Raw genomic sequence first — 23,774 nt, forward strand, 5'->3', positions numbered from 1 at the left:
CCCTTCCCCTCCTATTTTCCTGTAGGGTAAGACAGATTTCCATACCCAATTGAGTGTGTATGTTATACCCTCCTTAAGTCAAATCCTATTAGAATAAGATTCACTCATTTCCTCTCACCTTCCCCTGGTTCTCCTCCACTGTAAGAGCCTTTTCTTTTCTCTTTTTTTATGAGATAATTTACACCGTTCTACCTTTCCCTTTCTCCTTCTCCTAGTATAATCCTCTCTCACCCCTTAATTTTGTTCTCCAGATGTGACCCTTTCATCTTCAACTCACCCTGTGCCCTCTATCTATCTATCTATCTATCTATCTATATATATATATATACATACATACATACATATAATTGTTTCTCTCCAACTACCCTAATGCTGACAAAAGTCTCATGAGTTACAAATATCATCTTTCCATGCAGGAATGTAAACAGTTCAATCTTAATAAGTCTCTTATGATTTCTCCTTCCTGTTTACCTCTTCATGTTCCACTTCAGTCTTATATTGGAAAGTCAAATCTTCTATTCAGCTCTGGTCTTTTCATCAAGAATGCTTGAAAGTCCTCTATTTCACTGAATGGCCATCTCTTCCCCTGAAGAATTATACTCATTTTTGCTGGGTAGGTGATTCTTGGTTGTAATCCTATCTCCTTTGCCCTCCAGAATATTATATTCCATGTCCTGCGGTCCCTTAATGGAGAAGCAGCTAAATCTTGTGTTATCCTGATTGTGTTTCCACAATACTTGAATTGTTTCTTTCTGGCTGCTTGTAATATTTTCTCCTTGACCTGGGAACTCTAGAATTTGGCTACAATATTCCTAAGAGTTTTCCTTTGGGGATCTCTTTCAGGTGGTGATCGGTAGATTCTTTCAATTTCTATTTTGCCCTCTGGTTCTAAAATATCAGGGCAGTTTTCTTGGATAATTTCTTGAAAGATGGTGTCTAGGCTCTTTTTTTGATCATGGCTTTCAGATAGTCCAATAATTTTTAAATTCTCTCTCCTGGATCTATTTTCCAGGTGAATTGTTTTTCCAACGAGATATTTCACATTGTTTTCTAATTTTTCATTCTTTTGGATTTGTTTTACAGTGTCTTGGTTTCTCATAAAATCACTAGCTTCCAACTGCTCTATTCTAATTTTTAAGGAAGTATTTTCTTCAGTAATCTTTCGGACTTCCTTTTCCATTTGGCCAATTTTGCTCTTTAGGGCATTCTTCTCTTCATTGGCTTTTTGGACCTCTTTTGCCATTTGGGTTAGGCTATTTTTTAAGGTGTCATTTTCTTCAGCATTTTTTTGGGTCTCCTTTAGCAAGCTGTTGACTTGCTTTTCATGATTTTCTTGCATCACTCTCATTTCTCTTCCCAGTTTTTCCTCCAGTTCTCTTACTTGCTTCTCAAAATCCCTTTTGAGCTCTTCCAAGGCCTGGGACTGATTCATATTTTTCTTGGAAGTTTTGGATGTAGGAGCTTTGACATTGTTTTCTTCTTCTGTTTGTATGTTTTGATCTTCTTTGTCACCAAAGCAAGATAATATAATCTGACTGTTTTTGCGCTGCTTGCTCATGATCCCAACCACTTACTTGAGTTTTAAACTCTTTGTTAAGGTAAGAGTCTGTTTCCAATGTGGAGAATGCACTGTCCCAAGCTTTGGGGGTTTGTACAGCTGTTTTCAGAGGTACTTCTGGGGACCTGTAAATTTTCAGTTCTTCCAAGGTGGTATGATAAGGGGCGACGTGTTTCCTATCCACCGCCACAACAAGCTCCACCACACCAGTGCTCCTCCTCGCCCCATGACCTCCCCTCAGAACTGTGACCCAGATCCAAGCACGGGCAATGCAAGAGATTCCTGCCTCAGCCCTGGCAAAGAGAACCCTGCAATGCCCCTCTGATCAGCCACTCGATTCCCCCTCAGTCTGTGGGCTGGAAGCTCAGAAGGCAGTCACTTTCCTCGGGGAGGTTGAGATCTAGCTTCTTCTCTCACTGCAGTAACAGACTTTTCCCACTGACCTTCTCAGTTGTCTTTGGTGTTCATGGGTTGAGAAGTCTGGGAACCAGCACAGCTGCCCGCGATTCAGTCCTCTGAGGCCTGCTCCAGGGTTGCTGCGGCCTGCGTGCCCACGCCAAACTGCGCTCTTCTCCCAGCCCAGCGCGATATACCTTTCGCAGCCATCCAGGTTGTCTTGGGCTGGAAATTTGTTTTACTCTGTTTTTTGGGGGGTTCTGCTGCTTTAGAATTTGTTTAGAGCCATTTTTTTGTAGGTATTTGGAGGGCTTTGGGGGAGAGCTCTAGCAAGTCACTGCTTTCCCTCTGCCATCTTGGCTCTGCCCCCCCCCCCCAAGAGATCCTTCTAAAAGCATCCCAGGAAACTTTTATTATAGCATTTGCAGGGCAAATGGTTATCTATTTATCAGCTTGGATTTTGTTTTTGTTAGATACAATCTCTCTCTCTCTCTCTCTCTCTCTCTCTTTCTCTCTCTCTCTCCCCCCCCATCTTTCCCTTCCCTCCCTGCCCTCTCCCCACCTCTCTTTCTGAGATAATGTGACTTCATTGCTAGCCTTTGGGGCAGAACACTGGGGGAAATGTCCTAATGCTTATAGGTTGTATAGATGATTAGGGAGGAAAGAAGAATCCCATCCTGGGGGTAGAGGGAGCAATCAGTCAGTTGTCAGTCAATAGGAATTAAGTGCCTACGATGTACCAGGAACTGTGCTGAGTGCTGGGGATATAAAGAAAGGCAAAGCAGCTCTTAAGCAGCTCCGAGTCTAACCGGAAAGACCCCACTCGAACAACTACTTAGAAACAAGGTATATCCAGTTTTAAGTTGGAGATGATCAATAAAGGGGAAGTCATTAGCATTAAGTGGGAATCAGAGTCTAGATCTATTGGTTCAGACTAAGTAAGCAAGCCTCAGGAGTACTGAACAAGAGTGCCAACTATAATACATCAACATGTGAAAGTGCATAAGAAAGATCCAAATTGTTACGGAATTTTAAAGGACAAGAAAAGGGAATAATTTATTCTAAGTAGTTGCTTGAACGTGTTCTCTCCCATTAGACTATAAGCTCCTCAAAAGCAGTTTTTGCCTCTCTTTATATCCCCAGCACTTAGCATGGTGCCTGAAATAAAGGAAGCAGAGGGGTGTAGGGGGAAAGAAGGAAAGGGGCGTTCTAGGTAGAAGGAGTAAAAAAGAGAAAAAACGCAGAGAGAGGAAGTGATGTGGCAGATCCAGGAAACCACGAGGAGGTGAGTTTGCCCAAAGCAGCATCTGAAGGAGAATAATGGAAGATTAAGCTGGAAATGTACGTTGAGAATGAATCAGTGAGAGATTTCAAAAACAACACAAAATAACAGAAGCTTCTGGCTGGGGATGGGGGAAGGAAGGATACAAGCATTTATTAAGCACTTACTATATATTGGGCACTGAGCTAAGTGCTTTACAAATACCTTATTTGATCCTTACTACAATCCAAGACGGTAGTTGCTATTATTGTTCACATTTCACAGTTAAAGAAACTGGGGCAGACAGAGGTTAAGTGACTTGCCCAGGGTTACAATGCTAGTGTCTGAGGCCAAATTTGAACTCAGCTCTTCAGGTCTAGCACTCTCTCCATTTTGCCAATTGGCTGCCTAGAGATGGGTAGGTTGGTTGAGACAGTCTAATACTCTCTATAACAAAAAAAATTAATAACTAGCCACAAAACATCTATGTTTGACTATACATTATGGTAACAGAGGGTTATTTATCCTTCTAAGCAATCACCACCACCACCACCACTACCATCATCATCATCGTCATCATCATCATCGTTGTCATCATCATCATCATCATTATCACTAGCATTTATATAGCATTTCAACGTTTGCATAGAGCTTTGCATATGTTAATTCACTTGATCCTTTTAACCCATTTGAACAGAATACACAAAGAGTATCTGCATATTAACTAGAAAAGAAGCAAGTTTAATAAACTATTATCAGTCCACAAAGGTAAGGAGTTCTATAAACACTGAAAAATATGCTCTGCTTTTTTTTTTTTTTTGGTTCAGATCTGTGATTTCAAGATTATAAGGAACTCTGGATATGGAAATGCTCTGCACTATAACATAGTTTTAAAGAGGTGCCTGGGACACTAATGTTGTTAATAATCCTCATTGTTACGATGCTTCAGAAGATGCTTTCGGTTTCTAGCATTTTACCCATAAGAAATATTTTCTAGAGCCGCTATCAGGATGATGGCTACACAACAATAGTCTTCCTTCATCTAAATCAGTAATACAAAGATCAAAAGATTGGAGAATAAGCCAAGCTCTTCTGAAGGGTATGTGAACCATAATCAGACAACATTTAAATGAACGAATGAAAAAGTATTAAAATTCCTACTCTGATTTCTAACTCCACTTTTTCCTTGTGTTTAGAAGAAATTCCTATTACACGTTGCTATATCATGGAGCAGTCCAGTTTTTTAAACACTGGAAATTCTTTACTTTGGTATAATGTAGTATATTATTGAAAACATACTATATACAACCAAATGATTATTATTTCTGCATAATTCTGTATAACTTTTACTGTCTAAGCTATAGGTTTTATGCAGAAAACAAATCTTAGTTTTTAGATGTTTGAATGAAGCAGTACCACCCCAAGCATGCTCAGCTTACACCAAATCAGGGAAGAGAATGAAAGATGGTGAAAAGTGAAATATAGGACTACTCTATTATTAACAATGATTATTTTCATCTAGGGATTTCTATGTACAGAAATAGTAGTCATTGATCTTATATACAAAACAATTCAATAACAAATACATAATCAATAGCCCCTAGGCTCTAAGATTCCACTCAAAGGGCTAGAAAAATAACAAGAGAATATGAAAAAATAAATGTTTACAATAGCCTGTTAGTGGTTTCATCATTTAAAATACTGATTATTAAAAATCAAGTCAGTTTTTACAAAAAGAAAGTGTCCCATGACAAGCTACATGAGCTGAAAAATGGAGAATAGAATAATATTAATAGTAGGTGGCATCCAATTAGATCATTGTTGGCTGTTAAGGAATGGAATTTAAAATGCAAATTAATTAAATTTGCTACAATATTGCTTTCAACTTTTAGAAGTATTTTTCTTTTTTTAAATATATTTTATTTATGCAACTGGGGAAAAATAAAATACTAAATAAATTAAAAATGTTTTATTTACTTTGTTAAATAGTTACATGTAAACACATTTTTAACATTAATTTTTAAAATTCTGAATTCCAAATTCTCTCCCTCTTTCCTGTCCCTCCTCTACCCCTTGGGAAGGCAGTAATATGACATTGATCATACACTCAGAGTTCACTGGTTCTCTCTCTGGAGGTGGAAAGCATTTTTCATCATGAATCTTTAAAAATTGTCTTGGATCATTGTCTTGGTCAGACTAGCTAAGTCACTCACAGTTTATCATCATTACAATATTGCCCTTACTGTGTACAATGTTCTAGGTCTGCTCACTTTGCTTTGTATAGGTTCATATAAGACTTCCCAGGTTTTTCTGAAATCATCTTGCTCTCATTTCTTATAGTACAATAAATGGTATTCCACCACAATCATATGCTACAATGTGTTCTGCTTTTCCCCAATTAATGGGCAAGTCCATCTGCTTCCTCCCACTTTCCCACACACGCATAAAAAAAAAATACACACACATATAAAATTGTTCAGATGACCTGAAATTGGATGGGCAGCCCACTGAGTTAGCCCATAAGTACACATGCCTTGGAAAAATACTAGAATTTGACAATAAATTGGGTCCAAAATGTAACAGGAAGAAATAATCTCCAGCTGATCCTTGACACAAAAATTCCCTTTTTTGTCATCATTAATCTTTAGATTATAATATAAGGCTATCAGTTACGCCCCCCTTCCCCCAATCTTTGAAGAAGGAAAACAGCTGATGATACTAAGGACAATGGTGAGCTCTCTGGTGAAGATAAATAGGACATACCATATTACTAATTATGACACATTGATAGAAGTGGTGTAAGAATGCAATCTGAGAAATGCAGAATCAGAAAAGAAGGTATGTTGGTCAAAGAGTCACAGCAGGAGATAACAGATAGACAGCTTTCCTGGTACCCACAGAAGGTTAAGAGATCAAAGAGAAGACCTCTAGTAGATTATGTAGATGACCTATGGAGGATTTCTTAAAAGATGTAGGCAAAAATTACCAGACAAAAAAGTAATGGATGTTATCATCTACCTCCTCAGAGGAAGTGTCCACATCAGTAAGATCATAATCTATTCAAGTATTGATGTAATGACTATTAAAAGATAATTCCTCAAAACTATGTTAGTATTTTTTCAGACAAAATCAAAATCAAAATTAAAAAAATCAAAACCATGATAATTTGCTTCCTGTATCATATTATTAGCATTCGGTAAATATTAAACCAGGCAGCTAAGTGGCACAGTGGATAGAATGAGGGCCTGGAGTCAAGAAAACCTGAGTTCAAATCCAGCCTTAGACACTTACTAACTGTGTGACCCTAGGCAAGTCACTTAACCCTGTTTGCCTCAGTTTCCTCATCTGTAAAATGAGCTGGAGAAGGAAATGGCAAACCACTCTGGTATCTTGGCTAGGTAAACTCCAGGTGAGGTCACAGAGTCAGATATGACTGAAACAACTCAACAACAACAACAAAATATAAAACTGCAAAGGTGTAAAGTCATCATGAGTGACTTAGGGATGTAGATGATACAGAACTCACCAGAAAGAGCATTAGATATGAAATCATAGGACCTGAATTCAAATCCCAGCTCTGCTACTTACTGTGTGACCTCTGAAAAGTCATTTCCCCCTTTTTGGCCTCAGTTTCCTTATCCATAAAATTAAGAGGGGGTGGACTAGATGACCTCTAATGTCATTTCCATATCTAAATCTATAGTACCATAATCCTAAAATTTTAATAGTGGCTGAACAGATAATATTGACTAAAAAATAAACCACTATCATGACATAGACACTTTGACATTTTTTGTTAACTACCTTCTCAATTCACTTAATAGATTATTCAGGAAATATTTCTTTTCTTTCTAATATAAATAATGTACATAATCCTTACTATATAGAAAGCTTGAAAATGATAACTCCAGTTATTCTTCATTATAGCCAAACAAAACAGATGAGCATGGTCCACAATTAGGACCCAAGGTAGAAACGTTAAGTAATTTCCAAAGGTTCCATAAATCAAGAACACTTTGTCAATAATGCTACCCTGACACAATCAAAAGGTAAACTACAATGTTTTGTAGGATTTTATGAAATTTCCCAAGGGTCCAAGAATACTAATAAGCAATACGCCACAGCTTTTAAAAATAGACCACAGAAATCATTAAGGAGGTGACTTGATTGTTAATGTTTCAAAAAAAAACCAGTCACAATGGAGACATACTGATTAAGTAGTTAAGTAGACTTATAGGAACTTATAAGAAGTTTATAGGCACTATGTTATTGAAAGAAGGTTCTAGATATCCTGCTCTTATCAGCCCAACAATTTTCTTGTTTTATCATTAAATGTTTAAGCAGCTATATTATCAGTTAATTTTCAATCTTAACTGTCTCAGGATGATGTAAGTAGCTTAATAAAATTCACAGGGCAAAATTCATCAACAGATTACCACATGTATTTTTTTTTCAATGCATTTTTTTTTCAGTTTGGGAGGTGAGAAAAGACAATTAGGCCTTGTACATTTTTTTAGTTTGGGGGGTGAGAAAGGGCAATAAGGCTTTGGATGCGGATGAAAATAAATTCACCCCCTAGAAAGTATATTTACTCTTTTAGACTGGTAAATAAACTTAAACTACGTCTTTTTTAAGTAAAGGGAACATATTTGTTAAATAAAAAAACCCTACGCACTTGGAAGACTTGAAATGCCTCCCCCAAATTTGACTGGAAAGTGAGCAGGCCCATAGTGCAATTTGAGGGTACAAAACTTCATAAAATTTATATGGGAAATAATTTACAACCAGAGTCTTCCTATAAATTCCCACATGTAATAATAAAGCATTTGATTGGAAGATCTATGGTAATGTGGGATTGTAGGCAGCAGTCCATAATTTAAAAACACTCATCTGATGATTAAAATCATAAGTCTATTACTGCATAATGATTCAATTATAAGGCACCATCTATTAGAAACTACTTGAGATAATTCTGTCCTCCAGGACAACAGTAAAAAGGGCTATGATATGCTTATTAGTGAAAGGAGAGATAGCATGGTGGAGTGGATGGATGGTCAGTTTTGGAATCAAGAAGAGCTGTGCTTATTTTCTACCTCTCTCACTATCTGTGACCATAGCAAATTCACTTAGAACTCTCTTTGCCTCAGTTTCCTCATTAGTAAAACGAGGATAATGATACCCACCGTACCTACATCCCAAGGTGGTTGTGAATTTCAAATGAGATAAATATATAAAGCATATTGCAAGCATTAAGTCATTAATATAAGGTCAATTATTGTTACTGTTATTATTATTATTATTATTATTATTACGAACTCTATGAGCAGTTAGAGTAAAAACTCAATGCCTCTAAAAGAAAGATTGACTTTCTTCAAAAATCTTAGTTTAAACATTTTTAATGAATGCTGTTCTCAGTGTGACACAGTGGAGAAAGCACTGGACTTGGGTTCAAGTCCCAGCTCAGATGCTTACTAACTGTATGACCCTGGTCAAGTCACTTAATCTACCTACATCTCAGTTCCCTCCACTATAAAATGGAGATAATAATAGTATCTACTTCACAATGTCATTGTGACTATAAAATAAGAAAATACATGTATAGTACTTTTGCAAATTTCAACACACTATGAAAATTTGATCTATTATTATAAATCCAACTCATCAGTCAAGAAATAAGCCAAAGCCATACCAATAAAATAAACATGAAAATGATACCAAGGTTAATTTAGTTTTACTGCTATACTGATCAAACTATCAAAGGGATACTTTACAGAATTAAATAGAATAACAATAAAATTCATCTAAAGAAACAAAGATCTAGAATGTCAAGGAATATAATGTAATGAGATAGCAATAAAGAGGGATTAGCAGTTCTAGACCTCAAACTATATTATGAAACAATAGTTATAAAAACTATTTGGTAAGGTATATCAATGGGACAAATTAGACAAGGGAGAATTAGAAACAATGGAACTCAATAAACCAGTGTTTGATAAAGTAGAAAACAAATCATTTGGGCAAGAACTCAGTATTTGATTTTTTCAAAACTTCTGGAAAACTGGAAAGTAGTTTGGCAGAAATTAAGCTTAGACCAAGTTAATACATATTATTCCACAATAAATTCTAAATGGATATATGACCTTAATGTTAAAGATCGTACTATTAAAAAAATTGAAGGAAAGGCATGTCATAGGGAAGCCTTTCACAGTTATGGGTATTCTTAACCAAATAAGAGATAAAAGCAATTCCAAAAGATAAAACGGTTCATTTCCAATTACATAAAATTGAAAAGCTTCTACACAAACAAAATTAACAAACCTAGCATGAGAAGAGAAAAAAAATCTTTGCATACTATTTGTCAGATAAAGATGTGGTAACCAAGATATATAAACAACTAACATGTATGTATGCATATATATATACACACATAAATATATGTATATATACACATGTGTGTATGTTTGTATATATATCCAATAGCTAAGTGGTCAAACAAAGGATATGAACAAAAAGTTCTCAAAAGAAGATCTGCAAACTATTAATAACCATATGAAAAAATGCTCCAAATTACTACTAAAAGAAATACAAATTAAGACAATCCTAAGGTTTTACTTCACACCTTGCAAACTGACAAACATGACAAAAGATGGGAACAGTCAATGTTGGAGGAGTAGTGGGCAGATAGGCTTATTTTTGGTGTAGCTATGAATCAGTACAACTATTCTGAAAAGCAATTTGAAATTATGCAAATAGAGTCACTGAAATGTCCATCTTTTCACACAGAGATTCCACTTTCAGCCTTATAACTTAAGGAGGTGATTTATAAAAAGAAGATCTCCAAGGGAGAGCCAACCCTGCCAGTGAATCTCTTCCATTCTCCCCATGGTCTGAAAGAACTTCAACTCCAGGGTATTTGCCGAGAACTTCTCCAGCTGCCCTGCAAAGGTTCCCCTTGGATCTGGGACATGTTCAGTGAGTAAGCCCAGGACAGGTGGAACACGGCCAGTGTCACCCTCCCTGTGGCTTTAATAGTGTACTTTATTGTTGCTACTTTCCTCCAGTACAAGGCCTGTAGGATGGGCAACATGGACCAGGTGATATCCATTTGGTTCCTGATGGGTTGGCTAGGCAGAGACTCCTATACCCTTGTCAACTCTTTCCTTGCCAATCAACTATCCTTGTAGACATACATCGACATCTACTATATGCTGGTTGACCTCCTAATGATGCCCCTTTGCTGCTACTACAAATACAAAAACTAAGACTCCTTAATATCATCCCTCATCGACCTGGCCTTCCTTTTCATCTCCTTGGGGGCAGTGTAAGCTGGCCTCCTCCTCCTCAATCCCAGCCCTTGACCTCACAGGAGGTCTTCAGGGGCAGGACCCATTGAAAATCTCTTCACCAAGCAGGAGACTATTGGCTGCATCATTGGCTCCACCTCCAGTTCCCTATATCTGCTGTCTTTTCTGTCCCAGATCTACACCAATTCCATAGGAAGTTCACTCATGGTATCTGTACTTCCTGTTTGCCCTGGTGATTTGGGCTAATGCAATGTATGACATATGGGCTGAGCACGTTGCTGTAGAGTCCTGAGGTAGAGTAGACTGATGGTAGCTTCCTGCTCCACTATATCCCCTAGCTCACTGACAGCCTAGGCACGCTGCTGATAGACATCATTATCTCAATTCAGTTTCTCATCTATAGAAAGTGACTCTCCTTCCTTGAGAGAGAGAGAGCCCCTTCTGGGCCAGAATCCTTGCTGCCTATGTGCCAAGGACAAGTCAAAGATGACCAAAAGACTAGGCAGACATTGAGGGAAGGAGAGGAATCTGGAAGGGAAACACCCGCTGACTGGGATGTATTTAGGTGCTAAGAAGGTAGATGGGGGTGGAGGGAAGTAGGTAAACTCTCCTGCTGCCTTCTTTGACCGAGTCTTCTGCTCCCTGATCTCTGAAAGACTCCATGAACCTGCTCCCTCCTGCCCCCAGGAGCCAGGACCTACTTCTCCAAGAATTAGACCCCACTGGCCCCCAACTTCAAGATTCCAGTCAGACCAGGCTGGCCAGGGATTTGTGGTGGAAGAATTAAGCTATTTTCAATGAGGATCACCATAATATATCCCCTCAGGCCATTCTTCAGCTGGTTTGTACCCCCTTCCTCACTTGCCCAGGAGCTGACCCATGGTCCCCAGGAACCAACACAACTTGGCTAGCAGCTTCTCCTTCCTCTATATTTTACCCAGTGCCACACTTTCTAGTAAAATCCATCTAAGTAGACAGCCAAAAGTAAAAGTCTCCATATATACCAATATATTTATAGTAGCACTTTTTGTGATGCAAAAAATTAGGAAAAAAATGTACACCCATTGATTGGGGGATAGTTAAACAAATGGTGGCATTAAATGTATTAGAATATTATTGTGCTGTAAGAAAGGATGAAAGTGGTGAATATATAAAATCATAGAAAGATTTACATAATTTGATGCACGGGGAGGTAATCAGAGCCAAAATAATAATACATACACTGGCTGCTGTTGAGGCATTTCAATCATGTCCGACTCTTCCTGATCCCACTTGGGGTTTTCTTGGCAAAGATACTGAAGTGGTTTGTTATTTCCTTCTCCAGCTCATTTTACAGATGAGGAAATTGAGGCAAACAAGGTTAAGTGACCTTCCCAGAGTCACACAGCTAATAAGTGTCTGATTGAATTTGAACTCAGGAAGATGAATCTTCCTGACTCCAGACTCAGCACTCTGTGCACTGTGGCACCGCCTAGCTGCCCCTCCATAATGGCTACAACAATGTAATTGAAAACAACCACAAATCACTCAAAAAATAAATGTTGTAAGTTAGAAACAAAAAACATGGATCCAAAGAAGAGATATGAGAAGACATTCCCACCCCATTCCTTTGCAGACGTGGGAGGTAATGGGTGTGGCACACTGCTTTCTTGGAGAAAGGATGCTGGGAGAAATGTTGGTGAGATTAAAAAAGAGATATAAATGTATTTTAAAAAAGAAAAACAGGTCAAAGATTTTTAAAAGTTTAAATGGATTAAGGAGGTTAACCAACAACTAAATATAAATTTTTAAAAAGAGTAAAGTAAGCACTGTTCTAAACTATAAATAAAATCTAGGAAACAATATTAAGTGATCAATAAAGGAACTTTTTTTGCATTGTATAGTCAGTCAGGACTAAGCAAATAATAGCAGAAAAACAGTCATTTGAAAAAAAAAATCTCCAAATAACTACTAATGAAACGTAAATTAAAACAATTCTGAGGTTCTACCTCACATCCATGAAATTGGCAAAGCTGACAATAAAATGAAAATAATGAATATTAGAGGGATTATGAGAAAACAGGCACATTGATTTACTGTTAGTAGAGCTGTGAATCGGTCCAACTATTCTGAAAAGCAACATGAAATTCTGCACAAAAAGATGTTAAATGCCCTTTGACCCAGGAATAATAAATGTTTATTGATTGATTGATTGAAGACCACTGTGTATACCCCAAAGAGATCAAAGAAAGAGGGAAAAGTCCTATATGTATAAAAATATTTATAGATGCTCTTTTTTGTGATGGCAAAAAATAAACCCTGGATATTAAGGGGATGCCCCTTCATTAGAGAATGAATGAGCAAATTGAGACAAAAGATGTTTTCAAAGAGAACATAGAAAGACTTGTATCAACTGATGTGGAATAAGAAGAACCAGAAGAACAATTTATAATATAACGTCAATACTGGAAAACTGAACAACTCTATTAGCCTGAAGAACTCTGATTAATCACAATTCCAGAAATTAACAAAGAAGAATGATGCATATCTCATGACAGAGATGAGGAATTAATACATAAAATAAGAAATGCATTATTCAACATAACCAATATGAGAATTTGTTTTGCTTGACTGTGCTTAAGTGATGGAGGACTGGCTTTCTCTCTCTTTCCTTTCTTTTTTCCTTCCTTCCTTCTCTTTCCCTCCTCCCTTACTCTATTTCCTTCCCCTCCTTCTTTCTCTCCTTTCTTCCTCTCCTTCCTTCACTCCTTTTTTCCTTTCTTCGCTCCTTCCAAGGGGAAGGAGAAAAAAATGAATGCTTCATAATTGAAAAAATTAAAAATTTGTATATATGTATATATTTAAAAATAAAATGTTGATATAAAACTGGAAAATAAAAGATCTGCTCAAAAGAAGCTGCCAGTAATTTTAGAGAATCAATGCCTCATCCTATTTTGGTTTACATTTTCTTTCACACATTGGTCTTTCCCATTTCTATCACATGTTCCTTTAAGACAAATAAATCTCAAAGTTATTCCTAGGTGTGGAGCACAACTTGATGCTAAAATAAACTTGAACCACTAAAGTTAATATTTTATATAAAGCTATGACAGTCACAACTTTCTTTTCTACCCATAGGGAATTTTTTTCTGCCCTTAATAGTTCTCTGTTTATTTCAAAGGAGTTGGAAGCATTTACAGCCCTTGCATCTTATTCTTATGTCTTTGGGAGACACTAAAGTGGGAGAACAAGCCATTGGCTGAATATATTACCTTCACAAGACAGGCCATGGGAAGTAACTCCAGAGAGACTCTCTCGGCACACGTTACAAAAGGTGGGTCGAGCATGGGAGCAGGCATACCAGTTATGCATCCCTGAGAAATGTTCCACATTAAACTGTGCCGCCTGGTAAAGGAGAAGTTAAGACAAATTTGCAAATACGGAATATGGCTACTGATTTAATTAGGAGGTGTGTGTGTGCATATGTGCATATATGCACACACGCACACACACACACACATATATGCAAAACAAAAGGAAATTACATTTTCTAATTTACAGAACTGTAATTAGAACATTCATTTAAATTATATATATACATATACGTATACACAAAATACAGAAAAACCATATCTACATGTAATTTATTTTAATTTAACACTTAGAACTCTAGTGATTGTTGATTTTGGAAGCAACATGATACAATGAAAGGGATTTTATTTTACCTCATAAAGTTCCCTTGACTGTACAGACTTCAGTAAACTGATCCAGTCTTCCATCTCCTTTCTGTTTTCAGCGCACAATACCAGCCTCCTGAATGGGGTGATTATCTGAAAAAGATTTCTCAACTTAATGATTCCAAATAATAAGGAAGAAATTGTAACATCTGACGAAGCAATTCCATTTTCCATGTTTTGCCATTCCTTGGTGATAAAAACAAAATGCACTCGATAAACATACATAAGGTTTAATCTCAAACCATAATGCAATGCTTAAAGTACAAAGCTTCTACCTAGGGGGGAAATTACTTTCATTCTTGATCTTTAGGAGTTTCTCTTTTTTAGTTACATCATTATTTATCACACCTTTTTTAATATAATCTACTCAAATTAAGAAGCAAAAAAAAACCCCATTTCTTTATAAGAAGAATGTCAAATAAACTTCAAAACAATACTGAAGCAACTGTAAGCTTTTTAAAGAATTAAATTATGAATGACCTTAAGAATAAACTGTAATAAAGGAAAAAAACAGGGATATCAAGTCTGTTTAGTACTTCATTTCTATTGAATTTACCATAAGTGTTTGGTTAGTAATGAAATAGTATTACGTGGCAATGTTATATCTAGTGCCTATTGACTTGGATTTTAAGCAGGGATTTAATTTTGTGGAAATTAAAGCCCTAAAGGTCAAGTGGGGAGCATGGAGAAGAAATAGGAAAAAGAAAGCTCTTTCAGCTACTTTGAGTAAAAAAGACCCTGTGTTTCCCAAATTATTGTAAAATACCATACAATTTTTCTTGATTCATTAGAATAAAAGGCAAACAAAACACATTAAGAAATGGCAGGGTTACTTTATGCTACTATGGCAGAGCACATGCAACTTTGCAAGGAATCCAGATCCCTAAACACTGAACTTCACTTAGAAAATCAAAATTAATCAATTCCAGATACAGGATCATGTATGTGTTCAGGAAAACAATTAAAAACAGGGGGAAAAAAATCACAATTTAGCACAAAAATTGCTTTAAATTGCCAACTAAAATTAAAAGTGCATTGATTTAAATAAGCATTTATTACTTCTTTAGTAAAAAAAAAATCTCTCTGTAGAGTCATAAATTAATTTATTCCATATTTCATGCCTCATCCTCAAACAGATTCTGCAAGTAAAACAAAAACTAAACATTTTAAATGACTTTATTTTTCATTAATTCATGACAGGAAAAACATCAAACCAAAACTAATAGTATTAAAAAGTGTACATTGACTTTAAAGTTGGAAGAGAAAAGAGGGAGAGAGAGAAAGAAAGAGAGACAGAAAGAGAGAGAGAGATCCAATCAGTCTTAGGCACTTACCCAGACCTTGCTGGACTTCTCTGCTGTTGATTTGGACTCAGCAATACCTCATTAAGCTCAGTTGCCCTTTAATATATCTGCCCAGACCCTCAAGTGCAGCAGGCTACCAGTCACATGGGCAAGTAACTCAAACCTTTCAGCTCTGGGTATTTTTTTTAACTGCATATGGAATTGAAAGGCATTTCACTTTGGTCTTTCCTTCAGTTTTCTACTACCCTCTTTTGATAGAGCTCATTAACAGTTGGTCTCTCCTCTTCCTGAATAAATAGTTAATGCAAAGAGCAATGCTTCTCTCATTACTTAGGAGCCAAATGGATGCTTTATTACTTGAAGATGTTGTTTTTTCTAGGACAGCTCATCAAATGAAACAGAGAGAAGCCAGTAAATCATAATATACTCCTGGCTCCAGGAGCCAGCAGAGTGCTCCAGAAATCTCTAGGCTTCACTGAACTTACTGATATTAACAGAACAAATACCTCCAAAAGCATGTATTTCTCTTTATCCTATATTACATCACTACAAGAATTCTCTCTGTTATATAGCAAGATAAGCATTCATCATACAAATAAACCGGAGTGTTCAGGTTTTTCTTCTCAACTTTTGCATTATATTTGTGGAATTCTAGCGAAAATATGATGTACACATAAAGCTTTAATTAGCTACTCCCTTTGTTCCTAAAAGCCATTTTTAAAAGGCAAAAAAGATCATAAGGAGAAAACGTATTTGTCTTGCATCTTAAAAAAAAAAATGACTCTATACAAATGTCTCAAGTCAATCAACAGGCCTTTATTAAGCATCTACTATGTGCCAGGCATTGCACTATGTGCTAGAGAAACATACAAAAGATGAGATTATCCCTCCTCTTAAGGAGTTTACATTCTAATGAGATCAAATGTTCAAATAGTTCAAATATTTTTCAGTTATAACATGCTTATATATGTATATATGGCATGTACATATAATCTCTATATTTTCATGAAATAAAAAGTGCACTTTATAGACTCATTTTGAAATCAATTCTCATAAAAGACTGACATATAAAAGACAAAACAAATTTTTAACAACTTTTGGGAATATGAAAATAAATATTATAAATAAAGTTAAATCAGTTTCTGCATTATATATACTAGACAAATCAATGTTTTGACCTTACAAAGTACTATCCAGAAATAGCAAGAAGACATAAGAAATATCCTTCACTCCCTGCTGCTACCTACTTTTGGAATTTGTCATTTCCTCCCTTCCCCCTACCTAGGCTGCTGACCGAGCTCAATACCTCTATCTACCTCCACTTCTAATCAGACATCAATTATTTTCTCACCTTCTTCCATGCTAGATCCGGAGTGGAGCATACAGTGGCAAGGGGTTGGGGGGGGAGCAGTGAAGGAGAAAGAAGAGGAGGAGAGGGTCCCACTGCACCCTCACTGTTCCCAGAAGCACCCCAATTCCCATCCCAGCTTAACTCTCCAAACAACCCCAATCCAAAGGCCTGGGACCTAGCCTTCACCTCAGAGCCCAAGGCTAATTCAAGGAAAGTCGAGGAAAACCTGGGTGTGATTCTTCTCTGAAATGTAGAAGAATCTTATTTTCAGTCTTGTCTGTGCAGAGATTCACCATTTAGTTCCTATGTGTGACTTTCTTTCTCTGCACCCTCCCCAGCCAGAGTCAAAGGTGAAAAAAAAATGAAGGGAGGAGGCTTAGAAGGGAGCCTTTTTATTTCTCACAAAGGTAAATATATAAATAAAACCCTTAGGAAATATTAAAAGAGCTATGTCCAAGACAGCAAGGTAGAGAGAAACCTTGATCAGAAGTAGTGGCAACCGCCAGAAAAAATGGAGGTTGATTAATAACAGGTGAGGCGTAAGTGTCCTGGGAGGACCGGTTCTTATACCCACCCTGAAGGCCATCTATCATTCCCCTTCTCCTCCCCAATTACTGGCACCCCTCAGACCCAGCCTTTTGAAGCCTTGCCACGATGTCTTGAGGGCTGAAGGAATTCCTAATCCTAATGCCCACCGGTGGGAAAGATGGAAAAAGGGAGAGTCCTAGTTCCCCTGAGCAGTTTGAGAGAGAAGCAGTCTGAGTGTCTTGAGTTGGAATTTGGAATGCATTTTCCCACAGAAACCCCATTACACAGGGTGACTGGATTCCACAAAACTGTTGGGACAGTACTAAAGACATCTACAGATAAGCCTCTGAACCTAACCATTAGTCTCTGGGGAAATGGCTTTTAAGTTCCAAACAACTGACCACAAACAATTTGTTGGTAAGTTAAAGACTACCTTTTATTCTGTTTTTAGGGCTAGTACAGTAGTACCTTGGTTAACAAATTCCCTGAGAATAAAGCTCTTTTTTTCAATCAAAGTTAGTCTTGCTTAAAGAAAAAAAACAAACATTAAATTATACAATGGATGCTACTTATGTTCATAGATACAATAAATAGCCTTTGTTTATCCTATATGAACACATGGCAAAATTATAAAGTTCTTAAAAGTTTGTCTTATGTTATTAGTCTCCTCTTTATATACCCTTTACTCCATCTCAGTGCATATTCCACCTTTCTCATCCATCCCCCAGTACCTCCTCCCACAACTTCATCCCAAGCAAAATCAGTAGAGATCAAATAATAACTCATTAATAATATATATAACTCACTAAACAATTGTTGATAGATTATATTTGAAGTAAAATTCGTTTTCACTCAAGGGTTAAGCCATAGGTTTAAGTCAAGTCAATCCATATTTATTAAGTACCTACTATGTGCCAGGCACTGGGGGCAGCTAGGTAGCATAGTGGCTAGGGTGTTGGCTCTGGAGTCAGGAAGACTCATCCTCCTGAGTTCAAATCTGGCCTCAGACATTTACAAGTTCCTGGGCAAGTCATTTAACCCTGTTTGCCTTAGTTTCCTCATCTGAAAAATGGACTGGAGAAAAAAATGCCAAACCACTCCAGTATCTTTGCCAAGAAAATCCCAAATGGGGTCACGAAGAGTCAGATGTGGCTGAAAAATGACTGAACAATCCTATGTGCCAGGCACTGAGCCTAAGTGCTGGAGATAAAAAGAAAGGCAGAAAATAGTTCCTGCTCTCAAGGAGCTCACAATCTAACATGCACAACAAGCAAACAACCATGTTCAGACAAGCTATATCTACACAACAAATCAGAGATAATCTCAAGGAAAGTACTTAAAAGTGGTATTGAAAAGGTTTCTTGTAGAAGGTGGGATTTTAGCTGGGACTCAGAGGAAGCCAGGTAACCCAGGAGATGAGATGAGGCAGGGGAGCATTACAGGAATGGGGAACAGCCAGTGAAAATGCCCAAGTAGGAGATGGATTTTCCTGTTCAAGGAATGGCAAGGAGGCCATTATCACTGTCATAGCAGATTCAGGGATGAGTAAGGTATATGAGGGCTGGCAAGGGAGGGAGGGGGAAAAGGTGATGAAGGGGTTTGAAAGGCAAACAGAGGCTTTCATATCTGATCCTAGAAGTAATAAGGGACCACTAGAGTTATTGAATTGGGGGGGGGCGGTGGCGATGCTCAGGGTGATGAAGGGGTTTTTTCTCTTGTTAATGGAATTTCATTTTTGGAGGAACTAAAGAAACCATATAATCCCTCCTTAGCTGGCCTCAGGACGTGATTATGGGATCACAAATTTAGGGTTTGGGGTGAGGGCCATCCAAAGAGATAACCATAAAACAGAGTCACTCTATTTTCTATTTAAGTTTTCTCAGAGACTACTTGAGTCCTATTTCTGGGAGATGTTGGCAGTGAAAAAGTGTCAGGGTGTTTTTTAACAGGGCCTGGGACCCACCTTAATCTAGCAACAAGCCTGTCTGTCTAATAGTGGGTCCTTCCGTCCAGACTTCCCGTTCATTCCAACAAATACTTAAGAGTATTAAATACTGACAACTGGCTAGACACTGTGTGTGCTAAGGCAGGAGGAGTAAAGAGATAAAGGAAATCCATTCTGTTCTGAAGGAGTTTAAATATACAGGTTCTATTTTAATCATAGGTAAAGGCCCTCTACCTTACGTACCCTAACCTTCTTCCTAAAATTACTCTGAGCTTCCATCCCCCAAAAAACTTATTGTGCTTACATATCTGACATTATTTTAATTTATAATTGATGGTTTTTCATCTTGTAACCTCCTTCTTATCTGATAGCTTGGAACACACACCTGTCCTTCCTAAGAAGGAAGGAAAGAAAGAAGCATTTATTAAGAACTTGCTGTGTCAGGCACTGAACTAAGTGCTTTACAAATATTATTTCATTTAATCCCCACAACAACTCTGTGAAGTCGTTGCTATTATTATCCTCATTTTACACTGAGGAAACTGAGTCAGATAGAGGTTAAGTAACTTGCCCAGAGTCACATAGACAGTAAGTTTCTGAAGCTAAATTTGAACTCAAGTGTTCCTGACCCTGAGACCAGTGGTCTATTTACTGCATCATCTAGGGATATCTGTACCTCTGATTAAGAAGCTTCTGACAAAGAAGCACATCCCTGAAACATAGTCTCTTTTTAATACTACCATACTTTGAGTGCTACTGGTTTATATTAATTAATCTTATATTTTCAAGGTCTCCTTAGTCTGGTTAGTGTAAGGCATGATAATAGTATATAAAACAGGTGCAAGGCAATCTGACATGACATATACAAAATTCTGTGTCAAAATAACACTACACCTGCAGCTTCAAATGAGAAGGAAAAAAAATTTCGATATGAAACACAAAATAGCTTGAAAAGGGAAGGATTCTAATTCTACATGGGTTTTCTGACCAGAACATAAAATCTCTGCAAAATCTAGAAGTTTCCAATATGAAAACAGCAACTGAAATGCATGATTTGTGAAAACAAAAAGGAATTGACTGGCTTTCTTTGGGAATATTAGAGTAAGAGAAGAGAGGAACTTAATTCTGGAAATCAATCAATCAATTAACACTTATTAAGCACCTACTATGTGCCAATCATTGTGCTAAGCATTGGAAAATATGGATTTTACCAACAAAATGGTCACTAATTTACAAATTACAAAAATAAAGATGATAAACTAGCCTTCTAGGGGATTGCTATGAGAGGGAAAAATATTAAAAATTAGTAGTTATATAGTAAAGACTTTGTCATCTGCTAGTCAAAAGCTTATAGAAAATAAAAACATTCTACTCAATGGAATTCTTAGAAGATCCTGGGTCTAACTAATACCAAGTACAGTGGGTAAAGTCAAAGCATGTGACTGTGGGGGGGTGTTGAGAAGCTCAACTCTCTATCTGCAAGGAGTTCAAAGAACTAAAATGTCAAGACAGATGATTATCTAACTCACCTTTGTTGTTCTCCAGTGAAGAACTTTTGAAACCCAATAAAAATTCAAAGGCTTAACAACTCTTACAATAAAGGAAATCCTTTCTCATTTCTGTTATTTTCCTTATATCCGACTGTGTAAGTAAGGTTCATTTACCGCTCAACTATTGCAACCCATCTTACTCATTTTATTACATAATTAATTAAAAAAGCATTGATTAATATTAACAGCTAGCATTTATGAGATACTTTAAGGTTTGCAGAGTGTTTTACAAATTTTATCCTCACAACAACCTAGGGAGATAGGTGCTATTAATATTCCCATTTTACAGATGAAACTAAGGTAGTCAAAGATCAAATAACTTGCCCAAGGTGATATAGCTAGAATGTGCCTGAAGCTAGATTTTAATAATAATAATGATAACATTTGTATAGTGCTTATTATTTGCCAGGCACTAGACAGAGCTTTGCAATTATTATCTCATTTAATCCTCAAAAGAATCCTAGGAAGCAGGCGCTGCCCCCCCCCCCATAATCTCCATTTTACAGATGAATGTGTCTGAACACAGATTTGAACTCAGGTCTTCCTAACTCCAGGTACAGAACATTATCTGCTATGCTGCTACTGAACTGTGAGCCAAGCACTGGAGATACAAAGAAATAAGTGAAAGTTTCTGCCCTCAAGGAGCTTACATTCTAACAGGTGGAACAACATGTATATCTATAATTATAGATGAAATACATAAAAAGCAAATACAAGATAACCTTGGATAAGAAGGCACTGAGAGCTAGAAAAACAAGAAAAGTTTCCTAAAGTCATCACTGTCCAGACTCAATTATCTCAAAAATTTGAACCATTCTTCAGAAAAATCTATATCCCTACTCTTAGATTATTTCTTTTGCTCCTTCAAGATTTTCTCCAGTTGTTTTTTGTTTGTTTGTTTTTGCATTGGAGACCACAGCAAAATACAAGGCCACAATAAAATGCCAACACAAATTTTAAGGGATCTCCCTGGCTGTAAAGGTACTCCTACTTCTATATTTCACATATTTTTTTTGACATTTCCTCCCCTTTTGAGGGAATGGTAAGATTTCCCCTAAAGTTTAGGAAATGTTGGGTCTATCCTAGGAAAATGGTAGCATAGGCATTCTTGATCAGTAAGAAGCCCTACCTTTCCTCTGCCCTCCCAGGCATGACAAGAACATCTTAGTGACCTCAGAATTCATCTAGCCCAACATACTACCTAAAGCATGGCCTCCCATTTAGAGCACCCCTGATAGATAGACATCTAGTCTTCATTTAGGACCTGCAATTTTGAAGCAACACTGATAATGCTGTTATTGTATGGTTTCAATTGTTAGCTTTTCCTTATATTGAAAAATCTTTTTTCTTGTAGATTCCATCTATTGGCACTAATCTTAGCCCTCCTGGACCAAGCTGAAAAACTCAATAAAACAAGCTTATGTTGAATAGTGCAGAGATAAAATGGTTTAATTCTTTGATTTGGTAATAGGATCTAGTTTGTCACTAAGGTGTACTAGGAAGAATGGAATCAGTGCTAAAAATGACCTTTGAGCTCAACTTTCCACTCAATGTAAGTATCTCCTTTAGAATATTCTAGCAAAATCAGACTTGAATTTCTCCAGTGACAGAGAATTAATTGCCTGTTAAGGCATCATCCCATTCCACAGTGGAAAAACTATAATTGATATTGGAAGTCAATTCTTATGTGAGAAAAAAAAATTATCTTTCCTTTAACTTCCAATCTTAGGTCCTAGTGCTGTTCCCTGGAGTCATACAAAATAAGTGGACTCCATCATCTATATGATGGCCTTAAAATATTTGAAGACAGCTACCACATCCCCACAAGTCTTTTCTTCCCCAATTCCTTTAACTTATGATCATATGGAATGATTTCAAATATCCTCACCACTCTGGGTCATTTTCTTCTGGACAAACTCCAGTTTGTCAATGCTCCTCCTAAAAGTGTTTGTTGAATTAAATTAAATTGAGTACCAAGTTGTACTCTAGCCAATGCAAAGGACAATGTGGGTATTTCCTCATTCTGTTGTACTCAACAAGTAGATATTGAGCATCTACTATGTACCAGGCACTATGCTAAGCACTGGAAATAAAATCAGAAATGAGAGCCCTTACCTTCAAAAAGGTTATATTCTACTGGAGGATACAACATGTACAGAGATAAATAAGCATAAGAGTAGTAGACAATAAATACATATTGATGAGGTACTAACAACTGTGGGAATCAGGAAAGATCTTATGGAGGAGTTAGCATTTGAGTTGAGCCTTGTAGGAACCTAAGGGCCCCAATGGTCAGAGATGAGGAGGGACAGTATTCCAGGAATGCTAGACAGCCTGTGCAAAAGCATGGAAGGAGATGAAATGTCATAAATAGGAAATAGCAAGTATGTGTAATCAGTCTGGAAAGATAGGAGAGAACCTGATTGTGAAGGACATTAAATGACTAAAAGAGTCTGTATTTATCTTAGGAGCAATAGGGAGTCACTAATGCTTCTTGAACAGGGGAGTGACAAAGAACTGTGCTTAAAGAATATAAATTTGGCAAATGTATGGAGAATGCGACTGGAGAAGGGAAGGGCTGATTGCAACCAGAACAATTAGGAGACTATTACAATAATCTAGGGGAGAGGTGATGAGTGCTCAGCTGGTGAGATTGTGGTATAAATGGAGAATCCTTCACATAAGACTTGTCATTAGCACATTAAAGTTGTCCCTGAACTCTGCTAAGTCAGGCAGTCCATTACCCAGCTACAATGCAGCAAGGGAGTCTAGGGGTTGTGGGACAGGGAGGAAAGAGAGCTACTAGTCAGTCCAGGGACTGCGAAGAGGAGCCAGGTCATTCTGCTTGGCACATAACCAAG

At 37.2% G+C, this 23,774-nt stretch overlaps 1 protein-coding gene across 8 annotated transcripts in view; it reads right to left on the reverse strand.

The window, feature by feature from the left end:
* DGKH (diacylglycerol kinase eta) overlaps nucleotides 1-23,774 on the reverse strand; it is a 223,040-nt gene that overhangs the window by 81,767 nt on the left and 117,499 nt on the right. For all 8 annotated transcript variants that reach the window (XM_027873554.1, XM_027873550.1, XM_027873549.1 and 5 more), the window contains exons 5-6: nucleotides 14,224-14,328; nucleotides 13,771-13,903 (exon numbers count right to left, since the gene is read on the reverse strand). In XM_027873554.1, the coding sequence (XP_027729355.1) occupies nucleotides 13,771-13,903; nucleotides 14,224-14,328 (238 nt within the window). The remainder of the gene's footprint in view (nucleotides 1-13,770; nucleotides 13,904-14,223; nucleotides 14,329-23,774) is intronic.

Source organism: Vombatus ursinus, unplaced genomic scaffold (genome assembly GCF_900497805.2).
Source record: "Vombatus ursinus unplaced genomic scaffold, bare-nosed wombat genome assembly UNPS02014802.1, whole genome shotgun sequence".
NCBI classification, from domain to species: domain Eukaryota; kingdom Metazoa; phylum Chordata; class Mammalia; order Diprotodontia; family Vombatidae; genus Vombatus; species Vombatus ursinus.